This window comes from Sebastes fasciatus, chromosome 8 (genome assembly GCF_043250625.1).
Source record: "Sebastes fasciatus isolate fSebFas1 chromosome 8, fSebFas1.pri, whole genome shotgun sequence".
Classification (NCBI taxonomy): domain Eukaryota; kingdom Metazoa; phylum Chordata; class Actinopteri; order Perciformes; family Sebastidae; genus Sebastes; species Sebastes fasciatus.
In genome coordinates, this window is record NC_133802.1 from 28096108 (window position 1) to 28119209 (window position 23102).

The 23102-nt window shown below is 41.1% G+C and overlaps 2 protein-coding genes across 2 annotated transcripts; both read right to left on the minus strand.

The window, feature by feature from the left end:
• Nucleotides 1-1955: 1955 nt before the first annotated feature.
• On the minus strand, nucleotides 1956-13494 carry LOC141773102 (serine hydroxymethyltransferase, mitochondrial-like). Its single transcript, XM_074644787.1, has 12 exons — nucleotides 13357-13494; nucleotides 12105-12311; nucleotides 9243-9322; nucleotides 8197-8397; nucleotides 6441-6522; nucleotides 6229-6351; nucleotides 5918-6057; nucleotides 4168-4330; nucleotides 3873-3972; nucleotides 3249-3404; nucleotides 2919-3026; nucleotides 1956-2251 (listed from the first exon to the last, which is right to left on the minus strand). The coding sequence occupies exons 1-12, from the start codon at nucleotides 13387-13389 to the stop codon at nucleotides 2124-2126; spliced, it is 1521 nt and encodes a 506-aa protein (XP_074500888.1). The 5' UTR covers nucleotides 13390-13494; the 3' UTR covers nucleotides 1956-2123.
• Nucleotides 13495-15318: 1824 nt separating this feature from the next.
• On the minus strand, nucleotides 15319-21723 carry LOC141773103 (neurexophilin-2-like). Its single transcript, XM_074644788.1, has 2 exons — nucleotides 21491-21723; nucleotides 15319-16300 (listed from the first exon to the last, which is right to left on the minus strand). The coding sequence occupies exons 1-2, from the start codon at nucleotides 21575-21577 to the stop codon at nucleotides 15461-15463; spliced, it is 927 nt and encodes a 308-aa protein (XP_074500889.1). The 5' UTR covers nucleotides 21578-21723; the 3' UTR covers nucleotides 15319-15460.
• Nucleotides 21724-23102: the final 1379 nt, after the last annotated feature.

Genomic DNA, 23102 nt, shown 5'->3' on the forward strand with positions numbered 1-23102 from the left:
ATCAGCATTATGTAATGCGGGGTAGCAGGGTGACATTAAGAGACAGTATCACAAGAATAAAAATGGGATTAAAGCAAAAAGGAGCTTCTGCAAAGCGAAGATGGTCTCGCCTCGACCTCCAGCCTGTTTCTGTTTGTTTATAACCGGTACAGTCGGTTATTAGTCTTCATGCAAAGAAGAAGTCATGAAACAATTCATTCACATATATAAAAAAAAACAATAGCTGCTGTCCAGTGGAGATAAGAAGTCTACATTGGACAAGTCCGGCGTCTGAAGCTCCCTGAAAACACATCAGAGCTCTTCCTGTCAGATCTCTGTCACTGTCTGAAGAGCAGCTTTTATTTTATTTTTCTGAACTCTTCTCTGAAGTTGACAGAGAGAGGAAATGACCAGAGGAAATGCCAGCAGCTTAACACGGATCAATGTTTATAAACTCTGCACAGTCTCCTCCCTCCATCCAGACCGTATACACATAAATGCATGCGTGTCATATGAAAGCAATATTCATAAAACCAAAGCAAGTGACAACAGAGAGCTTATGAAATGTTAGAAAATTCAACAAACTTGTAAACATTGAGGATCAGATTTTATTGCAATGAAGATTTACTGTATATACATTGTACATTCTTTACAATACAAATCAGAGGGTGATATTAGGAGCCTATGTTCTACAAAAACAAAGCCTAAAAACATAGTTTGCGCTGTTTAACTGTTTCCTCTTTTGTCATGTGTTCTGCTTTGAGTTTCCCAGCATGGGACGAAGCATGACGTTGATAGAGGGTTCTAAAAAGAGCTTAGTGACAAAAAGCGAAATAGCTAAAACACTGAGGGTCCTTCTCGGCTTAGTACGGCAAACAATAGTCTGAGAAGTGAGCGAATGAAGCAGCTGTTGATGCATTTACAGCAAGATAATGTATGTTGCTGTGCAACATCTTTAGGCCACTGTAATCATCATCTATATCAACCTCATCATCACTAGCCTGCACAAAACAAATCATTTTGCATATCGAGTAGGTTCAAACATAATTTCCCAAAGCGGCCTTTAAGACAATTACTCATAAGTTGTCAAACTGTAATAAATTGTTGACATTAAATGAGTTGCTGATGTGATACATTTCTGAAAATTACATTTGGGTTAACACTTTACTTTAAAGGGGCAGTGTGTAATATTTAGGGAGATCTATTAGCAGAAATGGAATATAGTATTCATAACGTTGTTGCTCTTCCCTGTTTCTACAGCAGCCCAGAACGGACAAACCAAAACACTGGCTCTAGAGAGAGATTTTCATGTTTTTATGTTGCCTGAAGGCCACCGTAGGTCTCCGACACGCTTGTGAAACTGCGGTAACGTGAGCCGCAGAGTGCTAAACAGTGGTACCGCCAGCCGCTGTCTGACTTTTTTTGCTCCTAGGTAGTGTTATTATGGTAAGAACGGCCTCTGAGCGAGGCGAATTGTGTTGTCACGGTTTTACACTCGGCGACTCACGTTACCGCAGTCTTGGAAAGCAGTCTTGAGCGGAGGGGTACTCAGTTGGTTGCAATCTGCAACCATGCCACTAGATGCCACCAAATCCTACACACTATACCTTTAAGTCCCTTAAATTTAGCATTTAAACGCAGTTTATAAACTTTTAATAAGTTTTAAGCAGACATTAAGAAATTTTTTAACTATTTATTAATGCACAGCATTTGTCAACAATTATAACTTCTCCTATGAAGACATATTTTACGTTATTACAACTGTTGTGTTTTACTATATCATCATTCATGGTCTGGTTATGAAGCAACCTCCACTCATGGATGCCTCCCAAGAGGAGTTATAGTTGCTGACAGATACATTAATAATCACTTACAGTATATCAGCATTATCTGGTAACTATGTGACTTTTAATCTATCAGGCTTTGATTAATCATATTGTATTTTTCATGTTATTTGGCAGATATAATGTCATTAGTTGATATTTAAACGTGACTGCGTGCAGAAATGGCCGTTGATGCTGCACACAAGTTTCCACTGATAGATGCTTGTTTCCATGGCAACATCATTAAGAGACATTAGAGGAGTATTAAAGGAAACGTCCATGATGTGGTGGGAAACAGCCTGATCTGTGTGTGTGGTGTTGTTAGTGGTCAGTGAACCCGGGCATGGGGAAGGGCCTGGCGAATAGCTCCACCCGCTGGCGGAGCATTGCGATGCGTGAGACCGTCTCCTTGTCCTCCAGCAGGAAGGACTTGAAGCTGGCCAGATTTCCTGTTTGGGAGAAAAGAGGAATCAAAACAACAAACTTTAGGTTTTAATTTTTATAAGTTGGTTGTGGCTTCTTCGCTCTGCCTTCCCTGATTTCACCTGATTTTTAATTTATTTAAATTTATATGTTGCTCTTTTACAACTTTTAATTTGTTATTGCTGTTTTTTTTTGGTTTTTATGTGAAGCATTTTGTAACTTTGTTTTGATAAGTGCTATATAAATAAATATATTATTATCATTATTAGTATTATAAATCTGCCTAAAAATAGCCTCCAGTGCTTTAAAAAAACCATTCATGTTGTGAACTCGTCCCTGCCATGAGCTTGAAAGCCTGTTACTTAGTTACTGTACAAAAATAATTGGTATGTTTGATATTAATTTGTCCTCTGCCGAGAGAGAGAGCATCCTTCAAAATGATCATACAGTTGAATCAACACCTGTTTCAACAAAAACTGAACATCATGCAGGACCGTCGTGTATAAATTAAATTAATAAAAAATCCTGTGCAACATTGAACCTACTTAAAACTTGTACAGATATTTCCCTGTGATGCACACACATTTTTGAACACATTATCACTGTTTCTCACAAAGCATTAGAAAGCCTTCTCAACAGATAATATGTGTGTCACCATGGTGTGTCTATCACTGTATAAATCTCCTCTCTCACCAGTCTTCTTCTTCACATCGAGTGCGATCTGAATCCCTTCATCAATAAACTCCACAACCTTTTCAAAGTCAGCCTCCTTGAACTGTCTGGAGGTGAGAGCCGGCGTTCCTGTAAGAAAAACAATAATATTATTAGATATCATGGCGAGGTTAAGAGAGGGCTGACAGGTTGACTGGCAGACAAAAGCAAACAGAGACACATCACACAGACAGACACTCCGAGGGAGAAGAAAGGGACCATGGTTGACAGATTCGGCCCAAACAACCTCGCGTTCTGCAGCTCTTCACCAACAATAACCAGCTAACCACACATCCTGTACAAGCTTTATACCGAGCCGGAGTCCTCCTGGAGTCAGAGCGCTCTTGTCTCCGGGGCAGGTGTTCTTGTTGGCGGTGATATACACCAGCTCCAGGACCCTCTCAGCTCGAGCCCCGTCCATCCCGCGAGGTCGAAGGTCAACCAAGACCAGGTGGTTGTCTGTTCCACCTGAGACGAGGAAGTGGTGGAGAAGGAGGAGAGAGATTTATGCTTTTTGTTTGGCTTATGGTGAAATTAAATTCAGTTCAGCTGCAGGGGAAGATGTGTGAAGACGGTGAGATAAATTGCCATTTCCCTTCACTCTCCACACAAACCTCCAGACAGACAATGATGACGTTGTCATCACTTTTCTCTTAATATTGTCTTTCTCCCCCGTTCAACTGTCAAGTGAAGGTTACGTGAACTTTTCCAAAGTCGTGAAAACAGAATGCAAATTAGGTCGGCGCTAATAAAGAAGCAATTGCGTCAGGTACATTGAGTGGCAGAAATGCAATGAATGCTAAATCTAATGCCCTACTCAGTGAAAAAAAACTCAGAAAAACATAAATAAACTACTTATGTATATGAGTTTTGTACAAATAAAATATGAAGAGCATCTTTTTATCTTAAAAACACCCTCTTCAGTTCCCTCAGTACCTGACACCAGGGTGTATCCTTTCTTCAGCAGAGCGTTAGCCATGGTCTTAGCATTCAGCAGCACTTGAGCGATGTACTGTTTGAACATGGGAGTGGAAGCCTGCGGAGACAGAAGTGATGCTGTTTAACGAGAAAGACCATATCAGGACACTCCAGATGACTTGCATGTTTTATACATGAGCTGCGGAAATTAAGCTGGTGTCGAGAATGCTCTGCAGACTCTTTTCCCAACGGATTCTCTCCCTCGTTTGTTTTCGCTGGCTATTGTTGAAAACTAATGATTAATGTTCTGGACCTGCCTGAGGGCGACGGCCACCCCTGCAATGGCGTGGTTGTGAGGTCCTCCCTGAAGTGACGGGAACACGGCAAAGTTCACCTTGTCCTGGAGGTCATAGGTCACCTCCCGACCTTTCTTATCCACAGACCGCACACCTTTCCGGTAGAAGATCAGACCTGCCCTGCAGCGCAGCGAGAGAAGCGTCCCTTTAAAATATTTCAATCAATTATTTGCCTGTTGTATCGTACAATAGAAAATGGTTTCATGTCACATCACGTTATATTCCAGAAGATAATAAACTTTTTTTTCTCAGTTATTTTTATCATGATCTGTCAACGTATCCTAATACAACGGTTCGTATGATATCTTACAAAAAGTTATGACAGTTGTGATGGAAGTTTCCATCAATTCCTCTCTTATTGGTAGAAAGGTCAGAGTGTTTGTCAGAGTGTCCCTCTGTTGACATTATTGGGTTGGAGTCCTGTCTAGAGGAGCCACCGTTATCTGTACAGCTGTGCCTGTAGTGGAGACCGTAGAGCCAGTCGCTAGGGCAACCAGGGTCAGAGATGCCAGAGGAACGGAGTAAGTCAAAACATGATAAGGGGTAAGACACTGAGCACCGGGGAGGAAGGACAGAGTTGTGAGGCCTTCACGCAGAGAGCATCTATTGTGGAGACCTGACAATTCTCCTTGATCAAGCTTCAATAAACCTTCTTTTGTAAGACATCATCAGCTCCGGACCTCTTCCTTCCAAAGATAACTTGTGTATCAATTATTCCATCACAACAGTAACACGTGTCAATTTCCGCTCGTTACATGCATACAGTCTTCAGTCTTCCCAGGAAACAACTTGGTTAGGTTTAGGCAACAAAACTACTTAGTTAACTTTAGGAAATGATCGTGGTTTGGGTTAAAATAACTCTGGAAGTGGCGTAACTGAAGTACGGAAGTTATGTGACAAATAAATCAACGCTGACTTCTGGTTTCACATGGGACACAAACACTGTTCTCCTTGGCAAAATGCTGTGTTTTTTGACACACCCATCCACCCCGACCTCCTCCCTACGCAGCTCTTTATACATCATGGTTCACGATTTCGTGGATTACATACAAATTGATTTTGTGAGATATATACCATTAACAGTGCATTACTTTTCGTAGGTATAGCTCAGAACGGTGTATGAGCCTGGATCTGCCCTGCTTCTAGTTGTACTTTCTCCTTGTTTCATGATATTCATTCATGTTTCCTGTTTTATTTTGTTATTCAACTCTCCTCTCGTTTCAGATTGCTTCACTTCCTGCCTTTGTGTGTTTTCCCTCCAGTTTTGATTGTCTGCCCCGCCCTGATTAGTTTCACCTGTTCCTCGTTAGTCCTGCCCCCACCTCACCTCCTGCTCACCTGTTCTCACTTCCCCAATCAGTCATTCACTATATATACCAGCCCAGTTCATTTGCTCTTTGCCAGTTCGTCATTGTTGTTCATACCAAGATGGTTGGTGTACCAGCTTAATTTACCCTTATGTTATTTTTTTCTCTCGTACTTTGAGTTCGTGTTGGATTTTCTTGTAGCCTACCTGCTACATGTTACCTGCCTGCATTTGGACTCTCAGCCTGTAAGCCATTTTTCACAATAAATCATTGAACTCATTCTGCTGCCTCCTCTACTGTCTGGGTCCAGCTCCTCTTCTCTAACGGTGACAATTTGAATGCCTTGACTTGACCACTTTTAACACGTATTCTCATTGACGCACAACATCCAGGCCCTCACCTGGCTCCACGCAGGGACTTATGGGTAGTGGAGGTGACCAGGTCGGCGTGCTGGAAAGGAGAGGGAACGGCTCCTGCTGCCACCAGGCCGCTGATATGAGCCATGTCTGCCAGCAGGTAGGCATTAAGCTCCACACACAGCTGGAACACACACAGTCAGACACAATATGTCATTGTACATACTCATTCATTGTCCTTATATTTGGCTATTATTGCTTAAGGACTTAAACAGCCTTTTGAAAGCGTTAAAGGGCTATTAAAATGTGTTACCACTACCTTTTTAGAATACAACATAGTGGACATAAGAGGTACCTTCTTCATGCGAGGGTAGTCGAGGAGGCGAGCGTAGGCGCTGGTTCCTGCTATGATGAGTCTGGGTCTGAAGAGTCGGGCCGTCTTCTCCAGCTGGTCGTAATCTATCAGACCTGTTTTGGGCTGAGATGATACAGGAGGATAAACACCTCCAGTCAAAAGTGAGCTTTGATCAGAAATATAATCGCAAAAAAGTCAACCAAATGACTCACATCCAGCTTGTAAGGCATCGATTCAAAGTAGATGGAGGTGGCTGAGATTCTCTTGGTGTCTGTCATGTAGCCGTGGGTGAGGCTGGAGTGGAGTAAAAAGAAAAAGTAGAAGTTAAACTTTAGCAGAGCGTGCATCCCAGAAGTTCTGCGAGTTCTCCTGCAACATTGTGAACTTATTCTGACCTCTCTGGATCCTTATTTCTCCTCCAAATGACCACTATTATGTAATCAAATATGGTAAAGAATAATTTCCATGAAACTTTCTTTAGTAGTCTCGGTGCTTCAAACCCCGTTTCCCCCTGTGCCTCCTTCCTCTGATCTACAGATCCTCTTTAGTTGCTGCTGCTTGTATATTTATATATTTATTTACAATTCATCAGGTCATGTAAAGACTAGATCTTCCTTATATTATTATATTGCTATTTTTGAGAAGTAAAATGTTGTTACCTTGTGCCACTGGGTGTATTGCTCTGCTATCTATCTATTGGCAATGCTGGCCAACATTACTGTCTTTAAGAGGCTGTTGCACGTGCAGTCTTAAAGCTAGAATAAAGATACTGGTATCATAGGAAACTAGAAAAACACCTGAGAAGGAGACTTAATAACACTCCAAAGTTGGGCTAAATTTTGGTGAGGGAAAACTGGCGTGGCCATTTTCAAAGGGGTCCCTTGACCTCTGACCTCAATATATCTGAATGAAACTGGGTTCCATGGGTATTTCTGCAAACTGGGGTCCCTAAACAGTCTTGGAGTTACATAAATTGAAATGTAATGTAATTTTAGAGTTAAGATAAAAGAGTTAAGATAAAAAAACAGATTAATACATTTATAACAATGCAGAGCAACGGAAAAGAGCATGTGTTAGATTTCCTTTTGTTAGATCCCCTGCTGTGGAGGATGTTGACACCTGGAACGGAGACATGTTTTATGGTTGTCTTTTTACTACTTTATAAAGCTGAATGTCGCTCATTGCTGCGCGCTCATTCACTCAGAGTGACGCCATGCGTGCAGGCATTATTCTTTAGGAGAATTGATAGATGAATATTATGTTTGTGCATCATGCTCTAACAACTTTTATATCAAAATCCAATCCTTCTAACTTACTGTACCCCTAATTCCCAGCCAGTCATCATATAAGGTTTATATGTATCTGGCATATAAAAGTTGCAGGTCTGCATTCATCCTTAAGCTAAATAACGCCTGCAGCAGTAATATGACTCACGTGCATTTGGGTGTCAGTTAGGAAAACTTATTGTTTACATTTCCCACACTTCTGTGGTTTTAGTTAAAATAAAAATATATTAATTTCAAAGAGGGTGGTATAATGTGACAACTCCAGACTGTGTGACTAACATTTTGTCATTTACATTAATTCCTCTTGACGTTAAGTCCCATGACAACATACAGTTTCATGCAGGAAAATGTCAAAACCACTCAGGCAAAATCTCACAACCTGTCACGGCACATTTAGAAAATCTGTAGCAACTCATAACGTAGTAACTGTCAGATAATGTCAATAACATGTCTACCTAAACGCACTGAATAACTTCTAATTCACTATGAATTCTAAGGTAACGGATACACAACAATTCTTATTTTCAGGTGATTAAACACTAAAGAAAAAACACACTTATTACTATTCCATTTCTGCCAATAGATCCCCCTAAATGCTAAACACTGTACCTTTAATCTAGAGTGTTGTTTCTATCAGTAAGAAGAACCCTTAAGCTCTATATCTGAGTAAATGTTCACTCACTGTCCTCCGTCAGGCAGATCCAGGCCCATGATGCGGTCATGAGGCTTCAGTACAGATGTGTAGGCTGCAAAGTTAGCAGGGGATCCGGAGTACGGCTGGACGTTGATGCCCCAAAGATTTGGGTCCAGACCAAAGACGGATAGCGCTCGCTTCTGACACAGCAGCTCAATCTGGTCAACGATCTCTGCACCGCCATAGTACCTGAGAAAGTCAAAATGCACTGATTAAGATTTGAAAGTATCATCTTATTGTATCGTATTGTTTTGTATCGTATCATTTTGTATTGCCACGTATAGTATCGCTACGTATAGTATCGTTACATATCGTATCGCAACGTATAGTATCGCTACGTATTGTATCGCTACGTATTGTATCGCTACGTATTGTATCGCTACGTATTGTATTGTATCGTTACACATTGTATCGTTACGTATTGAATCAGGTCGAATTGTATCGTAACACATTATATTGTTACACATTGTATCGTTACGTCTTGTATCGTTACGTCTTGTATCAGGTTGTATTGTATAGTTACACATTATATTGTTACACATTGTATCATTACGTCTTGTATCGTTACGTCTTGTATCAAGTTGTATTGTATAGTTACACGTTGTATCGCTACGTATAGTATCGCTATGTATAGTATCGCTATGTATAGTATTGTATTATGTCATAGCATCTCATATTATATAGTATCGGGTTGGATTATTATGTATTGTATCGTTAGGTATTGTATTGTATTGTATTGTATCGTTACACATTGTATCGTTACGCATTGTATCGTACTATGTCAAAGCGTTTCTTATTGTATAGTATCATTACACATTGTATAGTATTGGGTCGTATTGTATAACAGTGTATTATGTTCTACAGTACTGTATTGTATTATGTTGAATTGCATCATACTGTGCACAGTCTAGTCTGGGAGAACTGTTAAATTACCATAAAATTAAATTTCACAAAAGTATTCTTGGTCTTCTGAAAATCTTTCATGGTTTTATAATTGTGACAACATATTTTGGAAAGAGCATTGTCTGTGTTACCTTTGTCCTGGGTATCCCTCAGAGTATTTGTTGTTCAGACAGGAGCCCTGGGCCTCCAGCGCTGCACGGCTGCAGAAGTTCTGACAGGACAAACAAGCACAATGTCAAGATCCACCGCCACACAAGGTGCAATTTTTTTATATCATGCGTATATATTCAGAACACTGTCTCCATCCAAATATAACCATTTTTTTTCACCTGAAGAAGTGTGACTGAACACCCCTGCTCTTTTTCAGCAAGGCCCACAGCTACACAGTCCAAACTTTACATATCCAGACTGCAATTTAGTTCAACGATAAGCATTTCTCTAGCAGATACCAATTATAACAACAATAAAATCTGTTGAATTTGTTGCATAAATATTCGTTAAATTTTCTGGAAGCGGTGAAACCAAATTAAATTAGTTTATCTAAAAATATTAGAGGTGCTATAGTCAAATTAAAAGAGGAATATAGAAGAATCTAACTAATACTGAATCCCTGTGGGGTTCAGCGCGCTGTCAAATCTCCCAAAGACACTTGAGAGTCAGAGGAGAGATCGAGGTGCAGAAAAGGAAATTAATGTAAATTAATTTTTCTCCCTGTCTCAGTCTCTTTTTTTCCTGCTCATCTCCTCTGTCTCTATCTCTGTCTCTGTCTCCCTCTCTGGCCTCCTCAGCCGCCCCCTCTGCCTTGTTATTATACTAAACCTGTCACTGTTCAAGGATCCCTCAATCATTCCAGTGGGATTTAAAACCAGTCCCCTATGTGCCACAAAACTCTATCACATTTCAAAACGCTATCTCGCGCACACGTACTGACACGATCGCCCCTCCTCATCTGTCTCAACCTAAAATGTGGAGATCAATGGCAGAAAATCAGTGAGGGAACCTAATGGGATCACTTGGCTGTGTTCCTGAAGACAAAAAAAAAAGATGGTGGCTCTCCACTGGGAGTCAGCCTGCAGCGGCGACTGACAGCACATGCCCAAAAAGATAAAAATCTTTCAGATGTCATTGTGAGTGATAGTGCTGTGGATTCATAATTGAGAACAGTGGAATGAAACGCTCTCTTCTTTTCCCACAGCTGGAATCACTGACTTGCGAAGGGGAACAATGTGAAGGAAATGTCTGTGAACTCTCTGAAGGAAACAGTTAGATTCTAGAAACTACATCTCTGGGGACTTGCCGTTACACTGCCGAAGGAGGCTCCTCTGCAGTTTAAGTTGCTACCAGTTGTGTGGCTGGTATTGTTTTCACCTCATGGGGGGGACTAATGACCCCTCCCTTCCCCAGCTGCACCCGATTCGACTGTTATCAGGCCATTAAATAGGCGTTATCAGTCGTTATAAGCACCATAGATGTGGGTCAGTAGGGGCCTCCTACGCATTCAGGTTCAGGTGACTTTATTTGTACCCGTAGGTAGATTTGTTTTGCAGCAAAAATAGAGGATGACATCCGTATTGACAATAAGGTAGAGCACAGACAAGAGATAGACATACCAACAACATGAACAAGAGTACTCAAAGGCTTACTTGGATCAGGGCCCAGCAAAAAGAAGAAGGCCACAAGAACAATATAAAAAAACACTGATATCAGGACAAAAAAGACTAATGAGAAAAGGGATAAACTTTCCATAAATATGTGCAAAAGCTGCTAGGACTTATTTAAATGAACAATTGCAGCTGGAACAAAGCTGTTCCTGTAGCGCTTTGTTCTACACCTTGGGACCCTAAACCTCCGACCAGATGGGAGAAGCTGGAACTCACCAGACAGAGGATGAGAGTCATCGTGTGAGATGTAGCTGGCTATCCGCTGTAACTGCCTGGTATACAGGGACTCTAAGCTCAGCTGTGACTCACCAATCAGCCAAACGTTGTAAAAGTGAAAGTGAAAGGTCACGTTTTGAATACAAACAAAAAGGCTTCTGTATGTTTAGGCAACAAAAAAACATTTGGTTAAGTTTAGGGGGAAAAAAATTGTTTTTTTGGTTAAATAACTATGAACACAAACACAACTACACCTTGTTGGTTTCACACGGGATGCAAACTCAGGTCTCCTTGGTGAAAGCCCTGTGTTTTGTGTCACATCCATCGTCCCCAACCTTATGGAGTTTCACACTGTCTATACTGCAGCGCCTGACTTCCGCTTCTGCTCCTGTCTTAATTACTACTGTCGCCAGAGGTCGCTGTCGTGAAACTTCTTTCTGTGATCTACCATATGAATAGAAATTAAAACCTACTAGTGGGTGTAGTAGGCCCCTATTGAACCACATCTATGGGGCTTATAGTGACTGATAACGTCTATTTAATAGCCTGACAACAGTCTAATCAGCTGCCATTTCCTCCCCCACTACCTTCACCGTCCTTGCAGCTGCTATCAACTGTCCTTTCCTACAGAAGAGACAAAGCACGATTTTGGACCAAACCTCCTTCAATGCTGCACAGCAATCCTTCTATGCTTTGTCAAAACACACCTGTTATTCCTCCACCAATTTCCACACGGACTCTAAGTGTGACGCAAGATACTGAACAAACATTTAAACAGCCACTTTTGATCCTCCTGATCCTCCTCACTCAACCATGTTGGGTCATCACGGTTTACATTCATTCATTCATTCATTACTTTATAGTAAATTAAAGTAATTAAATCAGCCAAATAATCCAAGGGATCACCCCAACGCTCTAATGTTGTCTCATTATTTACAACTACTCTAAACCTTCTTTCAAGTTTCAGTTTTAATAAGCTTCACTGGCAAGACTAATGATTAACTAAGCTTACTAAGTAACCTTAATAATATTTAATGATAAATGTAACAGACATTAAAGGAAAAGTATGAGTGAATCCAACAGATTATGAAACACAAAACAATGTCTCCTCTTTACCTCTGAAGCGATGAGCTCCAGTCCCCGACACTGCCGGTCCTTCTCCTGCTGCAGGAGGCTCCACATCTCTGGGTCGTCCCGGGCCAGGCTCTCTTGCCCCGTCCACCCGCTGGCGCTGGCGCCGGCGCTGCTGACGCCTCGCCTGCACCACTCCGCCGTGACCCACCCCTCTCGGCCCGAACATCCTGGAACCTTGAGGAGGAGGGGCTGCTCGGGTAGGTGGGTCGACACACAACATTATTATTTCAGTCAACAACTTGATGTCCACTTTTTAAACAATAGTTGTAAAACTGCTCTCTGTTTGGTCCGACCCTGGAGAGATGCTGCTGTATTTCATACTCTTCCATTCAACAACTCAGTGTAGTTAATAAAAACCTTTATGAGGAGACGCAGCCCTCCATTGTGCTATAAACTGTCTGTGCAGAGTAAATGTTTCTAAAGGCGTTCTCTTTTCTGTTGTTGTTTTCCAAGATTGCTCCTTTGGTGTCTTTTGAAAACCTCAGGAAGAGTGAGCCTGTGCAGAAACACTTTCATCACTCAAAATTATAATACTTTGCACCGGAGGTTTGGAAACCAGGGAGTTAGAATAATGCGTCTTTTGATGTTCTAAACAATTCATTAAATGAAAGGCAGTGAGAAAAAACAAACGTGCCATTCAGCGGAGCGGTTATGGAAAAACCTTGGACATGAAAAGTGGCGGCCACACACGCGGTGACTTATTTATCAGGGTCTTGTTTGTTGAAGGCAGCTTGTAGCTGCATGATAGTTACGTAACTGTGTGTGTTACTTCGGCCTAATAGAGAGATTACTGTTCAAGCATAAATATATGTTGAAGCAAGTCTCTTTTCATCTTTTGTGTTCATTATGTTTTCTAAGCCTTGAGTAAATTAAGTCTTGCATAAAGCACAGAGTGTACAGTCAACTTTCCTTCAAACACAAATATTCTGGGACAAGCAGCAGCACTTTTTTCTCTTTTGACGAGCTGAGATAATCACAGTTATCAGACAAACACTTATGCAACTGGACTGACAAAATTGAAAACACAAGTCCAACACAACGTGCATCTTTAAAACACACATTTCTATCATGGCTGAGGTGACCTGAGATGACATGCTGACCTAGTTTGCAGTAGTAAGTGATTTAGTTACAGTTGCTCTTAGGAAGCAGGGTGAGAGATCTTGTAACGCATATAAGTAAGTGCATATGTGCAAAAATCTCTAACATAAATACATTATCAAACAAAAGTACTCACCCTTAACGTTTGCCGTAATGACAGAGAAAGCATGACTGTGACAGCTGAGGGCTGGGAAAACAGAAAACTTTTCAAGGTGCAAAGGGTGAAAGTAAAATCAGCACTGGAGGGAAGCCAAGGACATGCGTACTGTGTGTCACTGATAAAAGTGACTGCAACAGTAAATCATCTCTGCGTCAGTTCTTTGAAGACATATCTAATCAGTTACTGTACAATGAACAGGCAAGGAATTAATTGTATAGTAAAAAAAAGCACTCCAAGTCCATGTTTCAAAAACTACACATGATTCTGTCTCTAGAGATTTCAAATAATGAATATATAATTATGGATCTCAAGTCTTCACTTCCATCGATGCATATTCAGAAAACAAAAAACACTACACACAAAGTGATATCATGGGTCAAGTCACTGCTTTTTTTTTTTCAAGACAATTTGGAGCTTTCGGCAGATGAGTGTAGTTTCAGACACAAACACAAAGCTCACGTTATAAATCTCATTAATCTCATTAAAGGGACTGTATGTAAGTTTTCACGCGTATAAATGTTTTTTAATCATTTTTTTTACTGCTAAGGTGTGAGCAGGTTATAACTAGGGCTGTCAATCGATTCAAATATATAATCAGGATTAATCACAAATTAATTTTTTAACTGTTCAAAATATAGCCTACCTTAAAGGGAAATTTGTCAAGTATTTAATACTCTTATCAACATGGGAGTGGGCAAATATGCTGCTTTATGCAAATGTTTGTATATACTTATTAAAAATCAATTAACAACACAAAACAATGACAAATATTGATCCAGAAACCCTCACAGGTACTGCATTTAGCATAAAAAATATACTCAAATCATAACGTGGCAAACTGCAGCCCAACAGGCAACAACAGCTGTCAGTGTGTCAGTGTGCTGACTTGACTATGACTTGCCCCAAACTGAATGTGATTATCATAAAGTGGGCATGTCTATAAAGGGGAGACTCGTTGGTACCCATAGAACCCATTTTATTCACATATCTTGAGGTCAGAGATCAAGGGATCCCTTCAAAAATGACCATGACAGTTTTTCCTCGCCAATATTTAGCGTAAGTTTGGAGCGTTATTTACCCTCCTTCATGACAATCTAGTATGATTGTTGGTACCATTGGATTCCTTAGATTTTGTACTTTCATATGATACCAGTAGGCTTTATTCACTCTAGCTTTAAAACTGAGCTCACAACTACCTAAAAATTGCAAGTTGCGTTAATGTGTTCAAGAAATTAGTGACGTTAAAAAGAATTTGCGTTATAATTATCACGTTAACTTTGACAGCCCTAGTTGTAACCTAACCTAAAAAATTAAACCTTCTGCGACTTTCTGGGTTTCCTCTATCAGCCTGTAGATTGCTTTCAATGCGAAGAATGCAAGTTGGTTTTCCTGGGGAAATTTCACAGATGTTACATCATGCGTGCTTTTACTCTCTTCAGCTCCGCTACAGGGCCAACAGGGTGCAACGATAGCTAACGTTTGGTTAGAAAAGGAGTCCTCTAACCCCAACAAATGACCAGCCCCCACCACAACTCAGACTCTAACACAAACTCCACGGATGCACAAAGTGAAGCCCGTCTTGCAAAAAAAAGGAATGTGGCCGACATTGGGGGGAAATCTAGGATCAACATCGGCCGGGCCTTTGATTCTTAGAGGGACGTTAGTTTGGTTTTGGGAATCAAAACAGACCTGAGCTGGAAAAAACTCCTACTGGACAGATAAGTTAACATCACTGCCAAGCAGGTTAAATATACAGTGTTATTATGGTTTTAGCTGTCAGTCATGTTCAGTCTTGTGTGTGTCGCCTCACTGTTTTAACCGATGCTTGCTCATGTCTACGTACTGCAGGCACAAGCGCGAGCAACAGGACGCTGGTGTCACAGGTGTCACTGTTAACAAGAAACTTCTGATTCTTACATAGAGCCCCTTTAACACATTGACACAAGGCTCAAACTGCACTCACTGACAAGTTTAAAATGTGTTTTTAACAGCATATAAAAAAGAGTCAATCTCGAACCTATTTTAAAAACTGAACACATGATTTTGAAAGATGTATGAAAAGTCAGTGTCTCAGAATCGGTCATCCGAAGTGCTGCTGGTTCTGCTCCGTCTGAAAGTTGTGATCCGGACAGACCTTCTGCACCAGCCTGTAGTCGGTGCCGGTGAAGGCGATGAAGATGCATATAACCTTAAAGGGTTTGGCGCAGATCCAGGCCGCCTGGGACTGGGTGTTCTCTGAGTAGCAGGTCTGCCCCGGGTCATACATGCAGGGCTTGGTCTTCTTGGACCGGTTGGTTCTCTGGTACTCGATCCGGCAGTTGAGTTCGGTCCCCATCATCATGTCCTGCTGCTGCTGCTTCTGCTGGTCTGGAGGAGTAGAGATGGTGGCCTGAGGTGGGCTCTGGAACTGTGACGTCAGATCTGGAACCAGGACTGAGTTTTTGGGGTGAACGCCCTGCTCCGCCGGATCCAAAACCTCCCATCCTACAGCTTTGGAGGGTGGCACGATGCTGACGGATATGTTCCCCAGACGGGACGAGTTGTGGCGGAAGTAGACGCTGAATGTGCCGTTGATGTGGTCCACGATCTTCCCCGTCACCAGGAGGCTGAACTTCACAGTCTTCACGTTGAAGTAAAAATCGCCCCAGCCCAGGATCTTCTTGGCCTTTGGGGAAGTTTTCGCGGGAGGTTTGGCTTTAGAAGGGGGGCGGTACAGATACTGATCCAGGGCTTGGGAGAAGTTCTGTGGCCATCCGTACGGGCCGATAGAGCTGTGAACAGGTGTTTTTTGTTTGGTGGAGATGACCTGTAAGTCTTTGAAGATATGTTTAACTTTCAAAGCTGCTCCCATGCCGTCTCCTCCTTCCTCCTCTCTCCACTGTTGGTTCTCAAAGTCCAACGGCTTGGCTGTTTCTTGGACCTGTGGAGAACAAAATGCAAATTAAGGAAATAGGCTATTCAAATTGAAAGTGCTCTTTTTTTTCCTAATTTAAAGGGTAAATTTACCCAAATCACTGAAAAGCACATTTTCTCACTTACCTTTATATCATAGTGGTAGCCAACTGTGCAGATAGTTTTATTTTTTATTTTTAAAGGTGCTAAACTCAAAATTCAGAGCATATCTGTTGCCTCCACACGGCTCCCAACATGGCGACAGCCGAGCCGGTGGCTCACAGCTAACATGCTAACATCTCAGGCTGTTCTCGTACACCGTTCGTAGCTATACTACCTACGAAAAGTAATGTGCTGCATTTTGTACATATCCCACACAATCAATTCATATGTAATCCACGTAATCGTGAACCAGGAAGTATAAAGAGGGACAAACACGACGTAGGAAGGTCGGGTGTAAGCATGGGTCAAAAAACACCGGACTTCCGCCCAGGAGACCTCTGTTGGTACCCTGTGTGAAACCAGGGACTACTTTGGGACGACGTTATCAGCTATGACCGCCGTATGAGCGCAGTGCAGAGCGGCGGCTGTGAGCTAGCCAGTGGGGCACGTTCACATGCACTAAAAGGCCAGTCGACCGACCGACGATGTCAACAAAACACAGAGAAACTCAGATTACAACACGCACAGAGGGAGAGTGACTTCATTCTCTACTCAGGTAGACATTACTCCTCCATATCTTTACATAGCAAATAGTTGTTTCCTGCTATATTAATACTCTGATATCGTATAGAGAACCTTTCATTTTGGTTTTAAGTTTCTGCCGCCATACCTCAACACAGTGGAGGTGAAGGTGATTTTGTTTGTGGTGCTAGTTTGTCCATTCTACTAAAGAAACCCTCCCTATTAAAAAAACACCGACAGTGTGTTCTGTGGGTTATCCAGAGTAACAGGGACACTGTTTCTGGGGAAACTGTTGCTGTTGATTTTCATCAATCACCTCCTCTGTATACCTCTCGAAACCTGCGCAAATAAAACCCAACCTTTTCCATATCCAGGCACTCCTAGATTTAAGAGAAAAAACATGTTTTTTAATAATCATTGTTGTTATTTTAAACCACAGACAAAAAGGAAGTGTTTTAGTAAAATGTGATTTCTGCTTCATCTGTATCTGTACAACTTATCTTTTATGATTTTGCCTTTCTGATTCATTTATTTTCAACAGTGGGCAACAAAAGCAGTTTACTGACATCATATAATTAGGGCTGATTAATTAGCGGATTAAACGCATGATTGTCCATAGTTAATTGCGATTAATTTCAAATTAATCACACATTTTTTATCTGTTCAAAATGTACCTTAAAAGGAGATTTGTCAAGTATTTAATACTCTTCTCAAAATGGGAGTGGACACATATGATGCTTTACGCAAATGTGTGTATATATTTATTACTGGAAAACAATTAACAACACTGAACAATTTAAAATTTTGTCCAGAAACCCTCACAGGTACTGCATTTAGCATAAAAAATATGCTCAAATCATAACATGGCAAACTGCAGCCCAACAGGCAACAACAGCTGTCAGTGTGTCAGTGTGCTGACTTGACTATGACTTGCCCCAAACTGCATATGATTATCATAAAGTGGGCATGTCTGTAAAGGGGAGACTCGTGGGTACCCATGGGACCCATTTTCATTCACATATCTTGAGGTCAGAGGTCAAGGGACCCCTTTGAAAATGGCCATGCCAGTTTTTCCTCACCAAAATTTAGTGTAAGTTTGGAGCGTTATTTCACGTTTTTTTGCGACAACCTAGTATGACATGGTTGGTACCAATGGATTCCGATACAGTTAGAGGTCTGTATCGGTTTGATACACTCAGATCAGCTTCAGTGATGATAGATAATGACCCGTATGCTAAACTCTGAGAGCAACACTATATCTGTTTGTCATTCCACATTCATCTGAAGTACTTTGATACTTGTAGATAGTTTTGAGGATCTCATTCATAATAAATATAAGCTGAGAGAACAAACAACTCTTCAGTCAACAACTCTACATACAGTAAATCATATCACAGGATTTGTTTAGTGTAGGATGAACTGTAGAAGGTGATAAGAGAGATGAGAGAAGAGAGAGGCCTCTGGATCAGCAGGACGACCGCACATGAAGGACAGCTTCACTGTAACAAACATCACATCACGAGGTAGCAGATAATCGATTAAAATAATTATGCTTTGATGTCCTCTGAATGAGAACGACTTGAAATTGGCTGTGATCAATAAGGTCAGCTCCTCCAGGCAAGGACTATACAGTCAGTACAACAAAGGAGCACACAGTCACATTCATGTTGCCATTAACACATTTTAATTTGGCCGTCCTCTCTCTCTCTCTCTCTCTCTCTCTCTCTCTCTCTCTCTCTCTCTACCTTGTTAAATCTCTCAATCCTCTTTTCAATGCGACCTTGATGACGGACTGAATCTGTCAGTTAGACAATATAGCACTGCATAGGAAATATAACAGAAGTGAGACGGTGAAAATGAAGTGCATGTTCAGATTGACGAGAAAGCTTATTATAAGCCAGACAGCCAACTGTTGTTGTGTCTATTAAAATGCTCAAATCTCAATAAACTCAGGCATTAATGAGGCTGATGTTTCTGAGATTCGCTGCACAAAAACATGCAGGGAAGTTCAATCATAAAATATCAATGTTAAAACAAAATTCACTGAGTTATTGGTAAGCGTAAAAACTAATCACTAGTGGGGTGAATCCAAGTGTGAAGACTCTATTTTCTCTCATTAAACACTTCTGTTTTTAAGTGGAGGTGTGGATGCAGTGTGGGAGACAAGTCAACGTTTTTTTTATGCCTCTAGAGAACTGAGACACGATTTGGGCAAAAAGTTGTGTGCACTCGTTTTTTAGAACTTGATTTTCATCATAATGTGTCGAAGGCAGATGGATGGTTTAGTGATATTCCCCCCCAGATTTCTGAATAAACAGCTCTCTGGATATCATTATTTCTCACCAACAAGTGGGATTCACATCACCCCTAACCACCGCGGCCCTGTGTGCCAATCTCTGTCTCCTCCAAGTGAGCTCCAGCTGTGCCCATTGTTACAGGCCCTAAAATCTCCAGCTATGTGCTGTTCTCACCTACTCTAATTGGAGCCCACTGTGTGACAGCCGTGTCATTGGCTCCGTGTCAAGATGCCAGCACAGTGACTGCAACTGAGCAACAGCGGTGGAGAGGATGCAAGCACAACACCTGCGCAGAAGCATCTGCAGAGGCACAAAAACTGAGAAACCTGAGAGCAGTAATTGCATTTTAAGGACAGAGTGAACATTTTTTGCCATTGGCTGAAAAGACACTTAATGTGTCAGTTTTTCACGACTTAACAAAAAAGCGAACAATGTTTCTTAAGCCCTGCAGGGTGATAAAACTTCTTCAAGCTGACAGACGCTGCACAATCATTTAGTTCAACTAATAAAGCACAAAATGAGGTTGCTTTGAGGGATTCACCTGACAACTTCAGTGTTAAAGTTACAGATGCTGCAGTCGGCTACTCATGCAGCAAAGTTAAGAAAGGCTAAATTAAAGACAAGAGAGACGATTAAATTACAATTATGCCCGAAAGAGAACAGCAGACCACGAGACTGGAACAAATTAAAATTTGGATGATGGAACATTTTGGCGGAACTTCACCATTTAAAGCTGCAGTAGGCAGAATATTTTTCGGCATAATTGGGCAAAAATTCCATAATAACTTTTCAGCATATTGTAATTCAAGTGTTCTGAGAAAACGCAACATCTGCACCTCCTCATGAGAGACTTTGACCAATCACAGGTCATTTCAGAGAGAGAGAGAGCGTTCCTATTGGCTGTTCATTCAAAGGAGGCAGCTGTCAATCACTCGCAAACTCTGATCAAACTGTCAAACTAGGCAGCGCTGATCAAATATGAATCAATATTCTGTTACTGTAATGACTATTTCTCACCTGAAACCTTTTCAGAAACATCTTGTAGTGTACTGTTTAGCTGTAAAATGAGAAAAGTTTGCTCCGGCTGGTGGGCGGTGCTTGGTATTTCCTCAACTGATCTCAACATGGCCACCAGGTCACAAACTTTCTCATTTTACAGCTAAACAGTACACTACAAGATGTTTCTGAAAACATTTTGAGGAGAGAAATATTCATTACAGTAACAGAATAATGATTCATATTTGATCAGCACTGCCTAGTTTGATCGGAGTTCATGAGTGATTGACAGCTGCTCAGAGATGGCAGACTCTAGATCAGCTCTGATTGGTTGTTTTCCTCCGGTCTGTGAAATCTTGCAGATGCCGTTAGGAGCATCGGAGGACATCGGAGGACACTGAGGCACATGATTGTTTTTCATATTACCTGTCTCATGCACTACTGTCAGGATATAGTGACCGTTTTATAAAAATAACTTTTATTAATCATATTTGCTCCAATTCTACCTACTGCAGCTTCAATAGAGAGAGTCAACTTTGATCAAGTCCCCAAGACAGTCTCACATCATCAGATACAATTCTTCAATTCTGAGTCTGATTGTAGAAAAACATATCATAGCAGAACAAAAGATTATACTGTGCAAATGTCATTCCTTGAATAAAACCGCATGCCACAAACTTTCCAATGGAACATTTTCACGATTTGAAAGTCCCAAAGTGTCAAAACCATCCTTACTGGTGTCACACCTGAGCACATATCAAGCTCTTAACTTGGTCTACTTCTTAAAATAACTTGAGTATTTTCTCTGTAACCGTGAAGTTACCATGTCAACTTGCTTATTATCCTTTAAAAATAACTGATTGTATGTCTTTCTCTGTTCTTTCTCAACAGAACAATTTCAAATCTTTCAAAAATTATTGATACTGATTGATTATTGATGGATTCAGAACCAACACACTTGTGTCTTTCAGTTTCTTGAAAACCGCTATATAAATAAAATGTTTGTATTATTATTATTCTCAGAAAAAAACGAAACACTTAAACAGACAAAACAGTCGAAACAAAGCAAATACCAATGTTAGATTGTGCAACAATGCTGCAATATGATGAACAATGACAGAACTAGAACATGAGGGAATTTAAAATAACCACAAATGAATTACATCTGCAGAACACAAGACCTCATAATGACTAATAAGGAGCAACACAACCTCAGCAGGGCTGTTTTTGCTGTTACTCACCGCTGAAGGGAGAAGCCACAGACAGGTGATGGCAAAGTTCAAACACAGCATCCTCATCTTGCAGCAACAGCAGCAGCGTTTCTCCATGCAGAGAGCCGGAGTGTCTTTAGAAGGCAATCTGCCCGGCTGAATAAGTGGTGATTTACTGAGTTAAAGCTTTATAAGCGCTCACTTCAAAAGTAGAGAAGACATATTCCGCAGCGAGAGACTCAAAATATCCCCATAGATCTGGAATGAAGACTCGACTCTCAGTGCTGCTTCTCCTTCTCCCCCCCACCAGCTCTCTCTCTCTCTCTCTCTCTCTTTCTCTCTCTCTACTCCTCAACACACACACACACACACACATACACACACACACGCACACACGCACACACGCACACACACACACACACACACACACGCACGCACGCACGCACGCACACACACACACACACACACACACACACACACACACACACACACACACACACACACACACACAAACACACTGCTTCATTTAACATAACAAGAAAAGCATTGCCTCAGGAGGAAATTGTGCCCAGTTAATCAAGGGAGAATAATTCAAATTTGTAGTGGACTAATTGGTACAAGATGCACATTCTTAAAGGAAATCTAATCAAGTTATGTTGTCTTTCATATTTATCCAGATTTTAATCACACTCACACACACAGACACACACACACAGAGAGACACACAGACACACACACACACACACACAGTCCTCACACTTGCCTCCCTGCTCATTTCCACCACCTGGCCGGCCCTTATTACGACTCATCAACCCGGGGAAAGGCGCTCTAGGCGGGCAGGCACAGTCTGACAGCGCTCCCCACTGTCCCCCGCATACTGCAGCCACGGGGAGGATGACAAAATGACAAGGGCTCTCACTGGGAAATGTAAAAATCACTGACAAGTCTGGTGAGAATCTGCCACTGCCTCAGCCTATCAGTGGGAATTTCAAGCCAACAAATCACTGCAACTAACCAACCAGACATGTTGTCTTTAATAAAGCATGAGAGCCGGTGTAAATACAGAAACCCCATTAAATTTCATGCTCCCCCCGTGTTCAAGCAGGCTAGCTCCACATAGATAGATGGAAAGATAATGATATGGCTTAAAAGACTACTGTATACCCTCTTTTTACATGTTTAAAGATACTGTTTTTTAAAACGTATTTGGCTAATATTGAAAAATTATAAATTAGCAAAAACTATGTGATTATTTAGACGTTTCAAATTTGCTCCAATTGTTTAGCAGATCCCGATTGTTTTTTTAAATTTTTTATTCTTGTATTTAATTATTATTATAGCAGGGCAGTTAAGCATAACAATTGTGCATTTTGCGATAAATCAACACATTTGGCACAGACATAAGTTTAATGTTATAAATAGATATAGATATCTGGGCGCTGCAAATTTGGCCCCTGAGGGCCCTAGCCGCTTAATATTCCTAATTGTTGCAGAAAACTGATTTTATGAGTCTTGATGATTTCCAAGGTGTGTTCAAGCTGACAGATGTCAGAAGATCACAGACATGTCTTTTTCTCCCTTGTTATTTTTTAAGTGTGCTTCTTAAAACTTTTAACATGAGAAAAAGTTGAAAACCAAATAA

Coding starts and splice junctions, on each gene's coding strand:
- LOC141773102 (XM_074644787.1), bottom strand. CDS start 13,389: ATGCTTTCTCTGTCATTACGGCAAACGTTAAGG. Junction 8,398..9,242: donor GAGGGATACCCAGGACAAAG/GTAACACAGACA, acceptor TGACTTTCTCAG/GTACTATGGCGGTGCAGAGA. Junction 3,405..3,872: donor AGGATACACCCTGGTGTCAG/GTACTGAGGGAA, acceptor TCCTCGTCTCAG/GTGGAACAGACAACCACCTG.
- LOC141773103 (XM_074644788.1), bottom strand. CDS start 21,577: ATGGAGAAACGCTGCTGCTGTTGCTGCAAGATGAGGATGCTGTGTTTG. Junction 16,301..21,490: donor TGTGGCTTCTCCCTTCAGCG/GTGAGTAACAGC, acceptor TGTTCTCCACAG/GTCCAAGAAACAGCCAAGCC.